This window comes from Ammospiza nelsoni, chromosome 3 (assembly GCF_027579445.1).
Source record: "Ammospiza nelsoni isolate bAmmNel1 chromosome 3, bAmmNel1.pri, whole genome shotgun sequence".
Classification (NCBI taxonomy): domain Eukaryota; kingdom Metazoa; phylum Chordata; class Aves; order Passeriformes; family Passerellidae; genus Ammospiza; species Ammospiza nelsoni.
In genome coordinates, this window is record NC_080635.1 from 88292804 (window position 1) to 88309890 (window position 17087).

Sequence of the window (17087 nt, forward strand, 5' to 3'; positions counted from 1 at the left end):
CCCCTGAGGCAGCAGCGATTGTGTGAATTGTGGGAGGCTGGGGCTGCAGGCCCTGTGCAAGGCAAGCAAGCACTCCTTGTGCCAGGGGCTCAGGCTCTGAGCGGCCATAAACTGGGGTATCTGTGAGGGATCCTGACACTACATGGCCATGCCAGGAGCTCATCCTCAGAGAAGGCCTCATGGCATGGAGCCAGTACCCACAGCCCAAGTTTCGGGTGGCACTCAGCAGCTGCCAGTGTTGTATAAATGCTTCAGCGAGGCAGGAGAGAAACAGCTCCTGCAACAACCCTCTGTAATACATGCTTTCCTACTGAAAAATATTAGTTTATTTCCCTTTTTGATGACAAAAAATGGTTCCAGCAGCATGACATTTCCTATGATGAAACTGTTGGCTTTATCAAGACCTACAGAGCCCTGAGATTGCCCAGCTGAAAACTGACAGTGCTCTAGTTGTAGCTGGATTTAGGGCACTGACTCTTTCATTTACAAACTTGGTTTATTTGGTGTTTAAGTAGTATCACAGAATCATAGAATGGTTTGGGGTAGAAGGGACCTTAAATATCATCTAGTTCCAACCCTCCTGCCATGGACAGGAATACATTTCACTACATAAATGCACATATTTATCAAAGTTCAACAGTCTATTTAACCTCAATAGTGGAGTTGGATTTAGTGATTAAAATGAACAACTCCAGTACAGCTTGCATTAAACTTGGTTTAATATACAGTGACATAAGTCAATATGGATTCCTGCATTCCAGGGTCTCACTAAGACCTGACACCATCCTGAATCCTTCCTTAACAAGTTTTAAGCTGCTGACCAGCATTTGTTTCTCAGAGTCTGCAAAGGGCTTTTAGCTGCTGCAATAGATCTCCTGATAAAGGAAACATGGGTGAAGCTGCATTACACGACTTCAAGTGTCTAGTCGCAAAGCAGATGTGCAGTAGGAGTTCTGGTCCAAGGATATTCCAAGTTCAGCTCAGAGGAAGTTAGAATCCAAATTTTCAGCCTCAGCTAGCCAGAACATGCAGGCTTTTCCTGGCATTTCCCAGAAAAAAAACACTATGACCAACTGTTTGGGATAATCTCTCCTAATTTTCAAACAGTTCTTGGGAATGCCAGAAAAACAGAACCAGACAGATCTTAGGCATAGAAGTAGCAGCAAGAAATCAATGAACAGCCAGGTTTTGAGTATCAATAGTAAGAATTTATTTCAGGTATTTTGTTTAGTTATTTAAAGCATTCTGTGTTGTCCAATATACCCCCTATTTAGTGAACTATTGCCTTTCCTGGTAGAATCAAAACTTGGTTTTCAGTGTTTTCATTATTTCCCCAATGTCAGCAAGCACAATGGAATAGTTTCTGCAGCTTTAGACTCAGTAGAAAATTTTCATTACTTTTGGTAACTCTTCGTCAGTTATTAGCGGTTTCCTCTGGCTGCCAGGCTGCAGGAATTTCTTTATTGTGGGGATATTGCTTATTCTTGCTTTGAAACTCTACAAAGCAAAATCAAAACAGCGCCGTGCTTAAGGATCATTTCAGCTGTCAGACATTTCAATGTTATCTGTGCCCTGAAAGACACATTACAGCTTGGTGCTGCAGAAGAAACTATATGCTTCCCCCTTTTTTGTTTTTGGGATTATAAAAAGATACCACAAATATAAAAACGAGTAGCCAAGGCCAGCTACAGACCTTGGGATATTTTACTATTTTTCAAGTCACTTCTGACCCTCTCACTCCCACATATTTCCCAGCCACTTTAAATCAGCAGTCCTTTCCTTTCATTCTATATTCAAATTGCTCATTCATTTACCTGCAAGAGAGGAAATTTGGCAAGTATATCAGGTTTGTACTCCTCTGCCATCAAAATGACTTCAAGTAATTGAACATCTGCCCTGCTCAGCTGGTTGCCAACCAGAAAGCCTTTTCCATGGTCTTTCAAAACCTAAAAACAGAGAACAGAAGCAGATCATGTCTCTTCTATGTTAATAAAATATAAAATAACATATAAATATATAAAATATAACTTTTTCTGTTCTTCACTCCTAAAAAATATATCTTCAAAGCAAGGTCACACATTGCACAGAGTTGCCAGTGAAAGAAGGAAACGCAGTTCAAACACCTGCAGTACAAACAATGATCAGAAAGCACTGCCACCCTAGGCATCATCTATCAGGTCTTTCACTTCTACATTCCTGTCTGGCAGCTCAGTTGGGCTCATCTTGCCTTGCCTGCTGTAGCTGCACTGAAGGCTCAGCTGTATGAGATACAGGAGGAACTGCAATGCTTTTACACAGCATGTATGGTACAGGGCCATTTGCACTTCAGGAGGAACCTTGATGTCAAAGCTGGTGCTGTAGAGTCTTTTGTCTGAACAACACACACACTGAAACATGGACATTTGGGGAGCTCTGTGTGTGCTGGGTTTTTGCAGCTGTACATCTCTCCCAGATTTGAAGTGCCTTCTGTCCCCTCTGTAGTATCCTGTCTCCATCTTAATCCCAGCACCACTGAAACCAGAGCATTGGTTTTCCAGGGGTAGCTTCTCTTCTGTTTTCCTCCATTAAACCAGTGTGCTTCCAGGATGGAGCTTCAAGGTAACAGCATCAATTGAGCTACAAGCTCTTTGCCACATACCTTCTCAAAGGCTGGGAAGTATCTGTTTTCAGTCTTGTCCATCATATTTGCAAAATGTTCCTGCCTTTGGTCTGGTGGTAGGTAGCCATATTTCATGAGTAACTCATTCAGATCAAACATTCCTTCCACGTACATATCGATTCTGAAAGGAAGAGATCCACTTGGTCAGGTCACACAGTAGGTCTGAACAGCACAATAACTCCTGGCACAACCTCACTGAGATGCTGGGAAATCCCTGCCTCTTCTGTCCCCCCCACACACACATATACCCTGGCAAAGTTCCCCATGGAATGCAGTTGCACTGGGGCCAGGCAGGGGGGAGCTTGGGCCAAAGGTAAATGCAAAATTCCTAGGGAAACCTAAAGACTGTAGACTCCCACTTTTTGCTGGGACTGATTCTTGTCTGGAATATGGGTTTGTGAACCTGATTACAAAACTGTCATGTGTACCATGAAGACTCGTGTTAAAAATCCAATAAGACAGCCTAAGTTTTAGAGCAGCTCCATACCATTTCTAGCAAATATCTTGACACATGTCGTTACAAGGGGTTATTAATTTCAACCATTCAGTAATACCTCAAGTCAAAACATGAGCCCCAGGAGTCCTCTCCTTTAATAAACTGTTATGAAATCTGCACAAATTCCTGGTAATTAGAGAGAGAAGGGTTTTTCTTCCCTTAAAAGACATTGCCCTGAATGTGAGGAGGGTAAAATGATGCTGCTGACAACTGCAGGAGAAAAGGAAATGCAGCATCAGTGGGACAGTCTGCCCCCCTGACTGCTTTCTTCTGGTAAGTGCATTGACCTCTGACTGATGATTCCTGGGCTCGCTTGCCCTATGGAATCCAGCTGTCTCTCTCTGCTGCAGACATCAGCTGCAGTCACAGTGATCTCGTGCACTGCTGCCCTCTCCCACTGAATCGAGCTGGGAGCTGGATACCCTTGTGTTTCCCTGAGCTACTGGGTGAGCTGGGGTCTAACAAGCAAAGTGGTACTGTTACAGTACAGGGCTCTCTCCTTCACGTCCTTCCCGTAGAGGTTGTACTTGGTTGATATGTAGTTGGCAATGGCTCTGGTCTGCACCAGCTTCATCCCGTCCATCTCCACCATTGGCACTTGCTGAAAGAGCAGGGATCCATCTAGGCCAAAGGGAAGAACACAAGGAGAAGTTCAGTCTCTCAGTGAGAACCACCCACATGTGCTAGGCAAAGTGACCACACGTATTCCTTTTTATTTAGAATCTGAATCAATCTGGCTGGATAAAATATCCCAAGATCATCAAATCCAATTGTAAAACCAGCAATGCCTAATTCCACCACTAAACCCTCTCCCCAAGTGCACGTCTGTCTACACACAGTGACTCAACCACCTCCTTGGGCAGCCTGTTCCAATGCTTGACAACCCTTTTGGTAGCAACCTTCCTCATTCTTACAGGAAGGTGTGGAAAATGCTCACCATGCAGCAGTGACACGTTAATAACTTAATAATATAGAAATGAAGTTGTGGGAATTTGAGATTGAGGAATCAGCCAAAGGCAGAACTGGCAGCTGTCACACATTGAAAATACATGCACTGCATGGCTCTAACACAGGTGATTTTCATGGAGGTTCACAGAGATGAGAAGGACTGAAAGATCTGGTCCAGCCAGTTTCTGTCATGTTCTGCTAAATACATCTGCACTTTCTAAGCACTGGCCAACATATAATGTGAATACTAATGAATATATAAATAATAGTGAATTGAAAACCAAAAAAGATCATTGTGACAACTTTATTGTCTTTATAAATGGCAGTTCATCTGTCTAGGCATGAAGTGGGAACAATGAGAGACCTCCATGAGATTCCTGCAAGACCCAAATATCACTTGGAGTGAGGCTGGAGCCATGCAACGCTTTTGCTAGCACAGAGAAATTATCTTAGCCTGAATGACATAAAAATTGTTCTCCAGAAAGAGAGGTATCAGATCAGAGAGTCTGCAAGAGTTTTTGCTTGATGGAATCATATTTCTTGACTCAGATGATTGATCATATATGTCTTTCTTTGTAAGGGTGCATTTAGCATTCTGCTTGTGTCCCAAAACACTTTTTGAAAGGCAGCCTGTTACATAGGGACCAAGTCATTATTCCTACAGGACAGCAGGACTGCAAATGCTAACCCAAGCTCAGGTTGCTTTTCACAGGCCAGGTGAAGAGCACAGACATGCAGTTGGTTTGGAAGAGACATGATAATCATGTCCAGGAAGACAGAAGCTGAAGCCAGCATGGTGGGTTGTTGCCTTGGGAGGCAGGAATGCAGCAGAGGAACAGGTAAACTCGGAAATCTGGAACTCTGTTTTCAAAGGGATTATAAAACCACAACTTTGAAGGCAACCTAAGATGCTAATGACTTTCAAGATGATCTGAAGACAAAGGCCTCTATGGCCATAGGATGGAAAGCAGTGGTCACAAAGTGAAGCAAAGGAGTGAGACCTCGTGGGAGACGACCCCTGGGTGCCAACTGTAGGGGCTGATCTCTGGGGCCGTTCGGTGCCATCCAGCTGCTCTGGACCCCCACCCATCCCAGCCTTTACAAGGACAAAAGGAAAAGACTCAAGGCTCTCTTCTCCTCAGGACCAGAGCCCTACTTTATTCCTTGAGACGTGTCACCTGGAAATCCAGGCAACATCCCTAGGGGAAAAGAGGAGGAATGCTTGATGGTGGGAGATTTTAAACCGGGGAATGGAGGGTGGAGGTAAAGAACCACAGGCAGTGGGATACAAGTGGGGAGGGAGAGAGGAGAGGAGGAGACCAGGGAGAAACCACTGCTACTGGGGCTTAGGGGGCAAAGGGGAGAAGGAGACAGACCATGTGATCAGTGCAATTTACCAGACACCCAGTGCAAAACAACAACTAAATGAACTATTTAGTGCAATACAACAAAGGAGAGTCACCCATCTGAACTTCAAGAAAGGCTCTTGGACTGTGTGGGTTGTCCAGAGAAGCTGTACATTCTCCATCCTTGGAGATACTCAAAACCCAGCTGGGCATGGTCCTGGGTAAGTGGCTGGAGGGGGCCTTGCTTGAAGTGGGGAGGCGGAGTAGATAATCTTGAGAGGTCCCTTCTGACCTCAGCCCTTCTGGCATTCAGTGGAGGTTGAAGCACCTGGGTGGATGATATCACCTAACACTGCAGTGTGCAACTCTGAGAGCTCATGTACAATCCAGTCTAAGCCATTTTCTTTTAAGGCACTAAGACTTCAGAATTCTTAGGAGATCTCAGACAAGCAATTCTAATTTCTATTCTGATTATTTTTATTATTATTATTATTGCTGCTTGTATTATCTAAGAGTGAAGGAAACTTACCCTTCTGTAACTTTGTCAGATCCTCCTTTTTTTCCAGGTAAGATTCTTCAAACTGCAGGAAGGAGAAAAGCTCTATTGTCATTCCATGATTTAGCCTCTCCTCCTTTAGGTAAAAAAGCCCTAAAGTGATATGTTTTGGGCAATTTTATATTTCTGAAACATAAATCATATTTGAAATCTTTCAGGCACATTGGCCATAACTGTGACAGAAGCCCTTGTATCTTGAAACACACAGATTCGCATACACCATCTCAGGTTTAGTATCAGAATCTGTCAGAGGAAAAAAAAAAAAACAAAACCCGTAGTTTTGGACATTGGAATTTAACTGAAGGTTCTCAGAATTGCAGGTGCTTGACCTCTGTGATTAATCAGAAGATTAAGAAGCCAGGTTCTGCTGCTGGGGTTCTAAATTTCTTCTCTCTCTAGCTACAGGGGAGGAGCATTTCTGGTGCTACCTGCAGGCTTTGCACATGATGCATGCAAGTCAGACAGGAACTCGCCCCCTGCTTAGGGCAAGCTCATGGTCCCTGTTGGCCTCTCAGCAATGCACTGAAGGCAGAGCTTGAAACTGCTGCTCAGTCACACTTTTCAGAAGGAGCAGTAGAAGCACATATTTGTCACAGGATTGCAGTACAAAAGACCAGAAGCAAACCTCAACCCCAGCTGCTGCCAGGAGCCACCGAATTGGTTCCATGCGGCCACGTCCATTGAAGTAGTGCAGCTTGGGTTTTCCAGACATGTTTCCACCTCCTGATTCCCTGGTATCTGCAATGAAGAAAGCAGGGTTGAGCAATTAACATTCACTATCATGGATTCAACTCTCTAATTCGCTTTCAAAGTTGTCTTTTTTGAAACCAATGATTTATCGTCCAAGACTTTAATTAATCAACAGTGGATATAAAAGTTAGAATGTATTGAGAGACTGCCACGTATCATTCTGCCTTCAAATATTACTCACACATGCAGAATATTTAAGTAGAACTCTGTACTTACAGCAATTGGCCCAGAGAGAAAACCAGTCAACCAAAACAATTTTCATTCAAACTGTTCTGTTCTGACCAGAAAGCTGCGTGTGCTATTTGTGTATTTTTGCATTATCTCAGAACACAGTTACTGTTTAATCAGATACATGCTATAAACTCAGCAACTGCTCTGCTTTCTCCAGCAGCCATTTATGCTCCATTATAACCAGCCAGGAAGGAATCCTTTCCATCAGTCAATCCCTTTTACAACATTCCATGCTTCTAATATGTCTTTAGACAAACCTCCAAAACATGGAAATTATTTTGCCTCTGGTAACATCAGATTTGCCTTTACCACAGGCACAGCCTCAGGGCAATGCTTGCTTGGTCCAGTTCCAACTCTGCTGGAATTTCGAGGAACAACAGTTTCTAGTTAGACACTTAAAGCAACAACAGTTTCTAGGCAGAGTGTCACCCACCCCACTCAGAACCATGTGTGCACATCAGCCACAAACACACCCAAACAGCGCCCAGCCTGTACCAGCCTCACAGCTATTGACACCCTGACAGCAACAAAGCTGAAGCTTTAACAGCAGCAAAAGGAAAACGGCCAAACCACCACCATATTCCCCTTGTAAATAAAATGTCAGCTTCTCGACAGTAGGAAGGAGGAGGTGAGAGAAAACACTCCCCACTTGTTGTATCTGCACTTCTTTTTCTAATTCTCTGCACCTCAAAAGCAGCTGATTAAGAATTAACATTTGGTACACATAACCATGTTAGTAAAGAAACAACATACACACATTTATTCAATAAAACCCATTCAATGATGAGTTTCACATACAACAACTCTCTGTATGTCCAAAATAAAAGAACCCACTTACCTTGTGCACAGTGGAACTCACCCTAAGCTCTCAGCTGTTCTGCCTTGAGGTTATATAACTATAGCCCCTCCCACACCAAGTATTGCCAACAATTCTCTGCAAATGAGAAACCTCTTTCTCTTAAGCACACAAAACCAATTCTCTCTGTTTAGTTACTTCTCATCTACAGAGAACAAATTCATGACTAATGATGACAATGCAGAAATGTAAGATACATGAGAGATCATGATCATTGGAAGTATCTGTGTCAGCACAAAACGGTAATATGCCTCCTATTTGCCATTTAAAAATAATTATAGTGTCTGAAAAGGTCATTCAGATTTAAAAAATACTGCTATGCCAATCACACTTTTATTCTAATTTTTTTTTTTTTTTTTACTTTTTACACCTTGCCGCTTTACATAAATCACATCAACTAATTCAGCTCAAATCTGATACAAGCTTCTATGCCTTGCTAAGTGTATATTCCTTCAGGACACTTCTGCTCAATTTCATCAAAGGACATTGGAGTTGGTTTTTACCTTTTTTTTCGTCAAAAATGTTTCCATGAATTTGACTCAGTGTAAATACACACCAAAGAGAACTGCGAGAGACAATGAAGTGTGGTATCAGAAGTCAAACGGCCCTCTGCACTCCTGACTGTTTTCTTTTGCCAACTGTATTGATTTCAAAATGTCAATACAGAATAATCCTCCTTGCTCCATCCTGCCTATCTAATCTACGTGGTTAATATTGATGTCGGCAGTACCTGCAGTCAAGGTCAACATAGACATGCAAAATTTGGCTGAATTACCCTGAACATAGCAGTGAGCAGGATTATTCTTCTTAAATTACACAGGGAGGTTGTATAAATTGCAGAGTGTCGCACAAAAGAATTTATTTGTTACTGTAGGAGGGGCTTTCTCCCTCAGATCCTTACTGGACACTAGCTGCAAGTGTTGTCCAAATGCTTCAGTGAGGCAGGAGAGAAACAGCTCCAGCAACAACTCTCTGCATCTTTCATCATGCTTTGCTGCTGAAAAACATGTGTTTATTTCCTTTTTAATGAAAAAAACTGGTTCCAGCTGCATGACATTTCTCATGAAGAAACTGTTGGCTTTAGCAAGAGCTACAGAGCCCTGAGTTTGCCCAGCTGAAAACTGACAGTGCTCTAGTTGTAGCTGGATTTAAGGCACTGACTCTTTCATTTACAAACTTGGTTTATTTGATGTTTAAGTAGTATCACAGAATCATAGAATGGTTTGGGGTAGAAGGGACCTTAAAGATCATCTAGTTCCAACCCTCCTGCCCTGGACAGGAACACAATTCACCACTTAAATGCACCTATTTATCAAAGTTCAACAGTCTTGTTAACCTTAGTAGTGATTTTTTGCGGAGAAAAGAAAAAGTACCCCTCAACTCTGTGAAAATTGTAAAGCCGGTATGTTTTGTTACAGCGCTGGACGCATGCGGAGATTGCTCTCCCTAAAAGGGCATGCGTACCTCTGAGAACTTCAGGTCTCTTTTTATCTCTCTCTCAAATATATATGCATACAGTTTCACAATAGGTTCATGCATATTCATTTTTATGAATTTCGCGTGACATTTGCCTCTAGTTCCTTTTATCAGAAAGAATTCTTAGGTCAGGTTGACCTGCTCCCATAACAGTTTCTGTCTCTCTTTATCATATTCTGTCTCCCCCCCCTTATCTCTGTCCTTCACTGAAGTAACTTCACTGAGCTTAGGCCTTGCAGTCAGGCTAAATAACTACGGTTTCTAACCACAGACTCAACTCAAAAATGTACATTTCACCTAAATCAAAATGGATTTCTATCCTGGAAAATTTCCACTTTGCTTCATTTCCCCCTTTCCTAAAAGGAGGAAGTAAATTCTTTTACTTTGTACAAATTCCTTTGACAACAAGTGTACTTCAGTGCTGAACATTTGTTAATGGATAATCTTAAACTTATTCTAACTAATATTAACAAAACTACAGTAGGATGACGCAACTTATTAGAGATTCCATTTGAAGTTGGTGACCACCCAAAGACCACATCCCACCAGTGATGATCTGCATTTTGTTTTATTCTTGGCAGAATTCTAGTTATTTAATTTCTGTCATGTTGGACAGTAATTAAGGTTTTCTTTCCACTTTCTTGGATTTCCTTCAAGATCTCTAGTAGGTCTTGGTGCTTAATTAATTGTTTTACTAATGTAAGGTCCCTCCCAATAGGGGTAGGTGATAGCCCATGATACATTGTATAATTGGTTTTAATCATCTGGTGGGATGTCACTGGGGCCAAGTACGAAAAATCACACTCTATAATCTTAACAAAATTACAAATACAGAAATTAGAATGATTTCTACTAGACAAAATAACATCATCGCTATCAATTTTTACAGCAGCACAGGCAGTTCTCAGGCACACACACTCTTTTCCAGTATATACGAGCACAGTTCTCTGGTCAGTGACTGGATGAACTTCAAAGTGGCAAATACTCTGTTCAGTGTCTAGACACACATTCTGGGCATTAATAGTATTGCTTTCACAAATGAATCTCATTGTTAGTCTAGTAATGCAGGATTCCAAGTTTATTGTCTGCCACTTTTTATTCATCTTTTGTGCCCACACTCTATGTTCTGAAGGGTAGAGTATTGTTCTTTCATGGTTTAATCTTAGTGCAATGATGGGATGGATAACATAAACAGTGTCATTACATATGGTAAGCACAAAGGCAGTGGTCACATTAGAAGCAGGATCGTAGGTGAAATTTACCATAGTCCACCAGGATTGAAATGTCTTTTCAAGATCAATCGCATTATCCCAGACAACTTTCTGAATTTCAGCTGGAAAATTTCCTTCATTTCCTCTCTGTATGATCAGAGCTGCTGTTGCTTGCATCTATAACTGTACTTGTATACAACTGAAAGCTAAAGACACATTATCTTGAACTGTACCAAGTGCTTCTACTATTAACTTTTGGTCTTGGTCCCCGGCCTTTTCGTACTTCCTTACTTTGGCAGTACTTTTGAAATCTGCCACTGGCTAGTTCCTAATGCCAATAGAGATGACTGTAAAGGCTACTTCAATTTTGTTAGGCCACCTGCTGCAGTGGCCAGCTTATTCATCAGTATTTCTGAATCAATTCCATTTAAAACTCCTAATCCTGTCCCTAATATCCCAGTTAGATCCTTTCTTATTCTGCTCCTGAGATATACTTGTCTTTGTAACCATGTTGTCCAGCCCTCAAAGGATGTTTTTAGGAAGGAGGAGCAGGGTGGTTGGATTTTTGAGATATTAATTTGCATTAGCAACTCAACAGTTTGAAAGACCATTCTGGATTGAATAATAGTTGTGTTCACCCACATTCCTCACTACGTAGGGGGCTATTTCATACACTTCAGGTTCAAGTTTGGGTTGAGTCTGAACTATTTGAGTCCTAGTATGGGTTGTATAAGGCCCTGCTGTTGTAAAAAGTGCAGTGCCTACTTTGAATTTAAATGAAAGTCCGATAGCATCCTGAGCCCAAAGGCAAGTCACTTCTACAGGCTGTATCAAGGTGAAATTACACCAACAGTCTGATTCACTTTGGCTATCACAGACTTCCTGGTGTTCGTACACCAGGAGAGGTTACAACACTAATTGCATCTGGTCTCTCGTAAGTCGTCCCATTTATCATCCGGCACCCTACCTTGATTTCTTCTCGTCTGATCCTTTGAAGGGTCCACAGTTCCTGTTCCTGCCATTCCTGCTCCTCATATACCTGATCTCCATGAATTACTGCAGTGGATAGATTTAAATCTTTTACCTCAGAAGGTTCTCCCATGGATCCAGTATACTGATTAAACACCTGGGACCAAGGCCATTCAGCATTTCTTTGGATAGAGGTACTCTCTAGTTCTAAAACTTCAGTTATAATTACGTACAAAACAATTCTGTAAACCAAAGTATGAACTACCCCCCGACTGCAATATACTCACTTTGCCCGAGTAAGATTTAGTATCAGTTCATTGTCTCCTGGTGTCACTCTCCAAGGGACTTCTAGGGCTTTCTTCACTCCAGAGTGATGAATCCAGGCATTCTGCTCCTTGATTTTGATTGAAGTGAAGGTGGTGAGAAGTACTTGCAGTGGTCTCTCCCACTGTGGTTCCAAAGTCTTCTCTGTAAGAGACTTAACATATACATCATCCCCAGGCTATCTAACTCCCTGCTCCAAGTTCCAGCCACATGTTTCTCAATTTCTCTGAGCTGTTTGCTTAAAGCCACCATGTAGGTGGCCAGTGTTACTTCCCCAAAGTGGGTGGACATTTGCTTTTGTATTCCATACGGTCTTCTATAAGGCATTTCAAAAGGACTCAGCTTTCCTTTAGCCTGAATTTAGTTTGAATTTGCTATAGTGCCAGTGGAAGAGCTTGGGGCCAGGGTAGATTAGCTTCTTGCCCCAGTCTTACAATCTGCTGCTTAATCGAATGATTCATTTTCTCTACCTGGCTGCTTGATTGGGGCAGCATGGAGTGTGAAGTTCCTAATCTATGCCCAGATGGCTACTAATCTGTTGCACTGCTCTAGAAATGAAATGTGATCCTCTATCCGAGGATTTTGTGGCAGGAACTCTGAAGCATGGTATTATTTCTTGTAATAATACCCTGGTCACCTCTTGAGTTTTGACAGTTCTGGTGGGGAATGTTTCTGGCCACCCTGAAAATGTATCTATCAATACCAGTAAATACTGATACCCCCCTTCCCTTGGGAGTTCTGAAAAGTTAATTTGCCACTGCTGTACAGGCAGTGGCCTCTCCCAGTCTGACCGAGTTTTGGCCGGGGGTATTTTGGGGTTAGTCTGGAGGCAAGGATCACTCTGTTGGCTCACCTGAGTGATAGTGGCATATAAATTCCTGACAACGATTCTTTCAATCAGACGTGTGTTCTAGAAAGCCTGTGGAAATTACTACTTCAAAGTCAACACTTCATCTCAATGCACTCTGTATCACTGGCAGCCTTGGTCATTTTGGGAAAGGAGATACACTTTATAAAAGCTTTTAAGTAGTTAGGCCCCAGTGTGTTTTCTAGTGCCCTTCCTTCACTAGTGACCATGAAAATGGGAAGGGATTACCAGCTCTCTTTCAATGGTAGCCCACCCCTTGTGGTTGTATGTCTCTTTTGATTAATGTTATTGTATTCTGGCTTACCTTTGAGGAAAATCTGCCCATAATTGTCTCACCTTTTGCTGCTTTCTTTGCCTCTCCATCTGCCAGCTCATTTCTTTCCTCCAATTCTGAGCTCACTCTCTGGTGTGCCTTAATATGCCTTTTCAGGCAGCTGCAATGCTTCCAGCAGCTGGATTGTCTCTTCTTTCCCTGTGAGGTCAGCAGTCCCCTCTCCTTCCAGATGGCTCCATGTGCATGCACGACTCTGAATGCATAATTCGAGTCTGTATAGATGTCTATTTCCTTTTCCTTTTGCTGTTTCTAAGACATGGGTCAGCCTTCTGTGCAGAGGTACCTGTTGGTAAGGGTCCAGACTCTATTACCTCTCTGCAGGTATTCACTGTGTACTTTGCAATGTCGCTTTCCACTGGCAATGTAGCTGCTCTCATCAGTGAACCAGGTCTCTGCATTGTCCAGAGGAGTGTCCTTTAAGTCTGGGCAGCTGGAGTAGGTAGCTTCAATGGTCTCTAGGCAATCGTGGTGTACTGCTTCTCCTTGATTTCCACTGAGAAAGGAAGCTAGGTTGACAATATTAGTCACCACTATCTCTACATCATCTTGCTCTACCATGATGGCCTGGTATTTCAGAAACCTCTGTGGTGAAAGCCAGTGGCCACCCTTTACTTCCAGTACTGCGGACACTGTGCGGGACACTAGCACAGTCATTTTTGTCCCAGGGTAAACTTGGGTTCCTCTTGAATATTCAGCACGACTGCTGCTACAGCTCCGAGGCAACCTGGCCAGCCCTTGGCTGTTGCATCTAGTTGCTTAGAGAGGTAAGCAACTGCCCTCTGGTATGGATCCAAGTCCTGAGCCAGTATTCCCAGGGCAATTCCTTGCATGGAAAAATAGAAAGAATGGTTTACTTACATCTGGAAGTCCTAAAGCTGGAGCTGACATGAGGGCACTCTTTAGCTGGTGAAAGGCCCGTGTGGCTTCTTTTGTCCACTGGAGATCTCGGTTTCCCTCGGCAATAAGAGCATAGAGGGGTATGACGAGCAGTCCATAATTATAAACTCACAGCTGGCACTACCTTGCCATGCCTAAGAAGGTTCGGAGTTCCTTCGTTGTCTGGGGTTTCAGGGTTTGGCATATGGCTTCCCTGCCTTAAAGTCTGCTGCTTAGCATTCACTTCTTACCTCAGGTAGATTACCTTCTGTTTCACTACCTGTGCCTTTTTCTTTGACACTCTGCATCCTTGGAGTCCTAGGAAATTCAAAAGGCTTACCGTCCAGGCTTCTCTCGCTTCCCTCGTCCGAGTGGCTACTGGAAGATCATCCACGTACTGCAACAGCCTCCTTTCCTCTTGTGGAGCTTCTCGGGACTCTGGGTCTTTGCAAGCTGTTCTCCAATCGGAGTGGGGAATTTTTGAAGCCTTCAGGCACATGGACCATGTGAACTGTGTTTGAATGCAAAAATTTTCTGGCTGGCTTCGTGGATAGGGAGGCAAAAGAAGGCATCTCTTAGGCCTAAAAGAGTGAACCAGGTTAGCTCAGGTGTTAAACAAGTTAGTAAAGTATATGGATTTGCTACCACAGGGTATAAATTCTTTGTTATCCTACTGACAGCCCTCAATCCAGTACTATCAATTATTGGGCTGATTCCTTTCCTATCTTCCTTTTGAGGGGGTACTGCTCAATTCTCACTGGTTGTGCTCTTTCCTTAAGCTTGATTACTATGTGGGGGCATTTTTCACCCTCCCTGGTACAGCAGAGGCCCATACCCCCAAAAATACTTATTTACTTATTCTAACATCTCTTTACCAATGTCTTTCTTAATTTCAATGGCTGTTAATATTAAGCCTAACATCTTTATATCATTTGCCTCCAGAGTAATCTTTCTCATTTGAGAATGTTTAGAGAATTGTACAAAAACTTCTAAGTACAAATGTTACTTTAAAGGTTTGCAAAAGTATGCCTTCTCAGGCTGGTCAGTTGTTCCCCATACTACAACATAAACATTCTCCATAGGTACTAAAGCTTTAAAACTGAATATATGGCCCCTGTATCAACTAAAATTCCACCCTTTTCTTTCTTCTGATCTCACCGCCTCTCACAGAGGGGTCTGTTACATCCTAGTTCTGGATGCAATTGAAGTGCCAGGAGGGGGATGAGTTTGAGTGGGTATGCTTTTGGAGCCTAAGTCTTCTTCCCTGTTGGGGAGGTCATCTTTATCCTTCCTCCCTTACCTTAGGAGGAGCCTTTAACAAATCATATGTACTCATTTTGTGAACTGTAATCGCTTTGCATTTCAGCATGATAATCTTTGTTTGACTTCATACATTGCTATCTTATGTTGCATGCTGAACAACACGTTTGATTTGTCTTCTCCTTGCTTTGTTTTCCTTTTCAAGGGCCAAGACCAGAGTGCGGTCTGATCCCACAGTCTCTTTGCCATTCTGGGTGATTTCTTAAAACAAAAAACATATCAGCATACAAAACCTCATCCCATTTACCTTCCCATTTTAAAACAGTATTAATTGCAATGAGGTATTATAAAACTTTTTATTTTCTGAGCTGCCTCTACTGGCAGCCTTATTCCAGTGAGGCTCTCCCAAAAGGGGCTAGTTCAGGAACCTCTTTGCTTTGGTTAGTTCTCATTATGTCCTTCACAGTAGTTTCCCAGTCTTCCTCCCACACTCCCACACACAGCTCCAGGTGGCAGGTATCAGATGTCATTTCCCACACACGAGCTTTAAGATCTTAGGTTCTGAATCAGCTTGATCAGAAAACTTTAATTTACACTCGGGGCATGTGCCCTGATGCTTATAAGAACAGCAATACCAGCATCTCTCACAAACTCCGCACTGCAATAATACCAAAGCAGCGTGCCAGCCTCTTGATGTACCAATGGCCTTCAGGAATTGTCTGCAGAGGCAGGCTATTCCATTTATTATGGGGAACTCTAAATCCCCTACAGCAGGCTGTTCCCAGTCCAGACTTACTATAGTACCAGCTGAAGTCTCATAAACTCATTCATCTCTTCTATCTAAACTCTGTTTTACAAAATATCAGTCTTTTCTAGTTCTCTTCTTGCACAATCTAATAAGCACTGTGTCTACTTACACTCATTTTACTGCCTTGCAAAAAGGCTGTGCTTGTCAAACTCTGATATGCCCGCAGACACAGACACACATGCACCCCCCCCCTTTATCTCAAATTCACTAGAGCCAAGGCTTGAATTGCTGTGGCGGGGAGAATTCTTGGAATTTCTTTAATTCACTTTACCATAGTTAAACATAAATCACCATACCATAGTTTTTCTGTGTAAAATCCTACTCTTGTTGCAAACAAAATCCTAAAATCTCCACAAACACCACTATACAATCCAAGAATCAAATTACCACAATGCAGTGGAAGAAAATCACCAGACAAAATCACTGGGAAAGGGCATATCTCTCAAAGTGCCTACTTTTCTCAACACAACACAGCATACCATAATTCAGCATTTACTAACATCAGCTTTCCCTGGACACAATCAAAATTACAGCACACAGTCCAGAGATCAAGTCCAAACATCCAGGGCAAAGGAACTCTCTGAGCTCGTACTCACAGTTAAAATGTACCAAATCTACACAAATCACTACATTTAAACACAATAAATACCATCACTGATGTTTCTCCACTCGTTCCGCTTCTCTGCAGGGCACTCCCTGCCCCCAGAGCCTGCTGCAGCCGGCGCCTCAAGCTTCACCCGGCCACTTCAAACACAGGTAGAACTCACGGCCCCGCGCCATGGGCGAACTCACTTGTTTGCTCTCTCTTTCATACACCACACACTCGCACGATTACAGACACAATAAAATTAACCACACAATATATTAACCATACAGTGATAGAGTGTCCGGACACCACACACACACACACACACACACACACACAGGTTCACTCGACCCACCCCCAAGGTCGCTAGCACTCTGCCCTATCAGACAATGAACCTTCATCTCTAATCCAGCTACTCCATCAGCTGCATCCACAGGCCGAGCACCCAGACGTCTCTGAGTGATTTGCTCCCTATCTCTCTTTTTTCCCAGGGGCCCCTCAGTACATACCGTATCCTCTGCTGGCCAGCAGGT

The 17087-nt window shown here is 42.8% G+C and overlaps 1 protein-coding gene across 1 annotated transcript; it reads right to left on the bottom strand.

Annotated features, from left to right (window-relative positions):
- Positions 1-1186: 1186 nt before the first annotated feature.
- Positions 1187-7897, bottom strand: LOC132070514 (glutathione S-transferase-like). Its single transcript, XM_059467296.1, has 7 exons — positions 7825-7897; positions 6631-6743; positions 5979-6030; positions 3644-3776; positions 2639-2780; positions 1815-1946; positions 1187-1497 (listed from the first exon to the last, which is right to left on the bottom strand). The coding sequence occupies exons 2-7, from the start codon at positions 6715-6717 to the stop codon at positions 1378-1380; spliced, it is 666 nt and encodes a 221-aa protein (XP_059323279.1). The 5' UTR covers positions 6718-6743; positions 7825-7897; the 3' UTR covers positions 1187-1377.
- Positions 7898-17087: the final 9190 nt, after the last annotated feature.

Excerpts from the sequence above, each read along its gene's own strand:
- LOC132070514 (XM_059467296.1), bottom strand. The coding sequence starts at position 6,717 with ATGTCTGGAAAACCCAAGCTGCACTACTTCAATGGACGTGGCCGCATG. Across the intron at positions 6,031-6,630 it reads TGGCAGCAGCTGGGGTTGAG|TTTGAAGAATCTTACCTGGA; the intron begins GTTTGCTTCTGG and ends TCCTTCCTGCAG. Across the intron at positions 3,777-5,978 it reads TCTGACAAAGTTACAGAAGG|ATGGATCCCTGCTCTTTCAG; the intron begins GTAAGTTTCCTT and ends CCTTTGGCCTAG.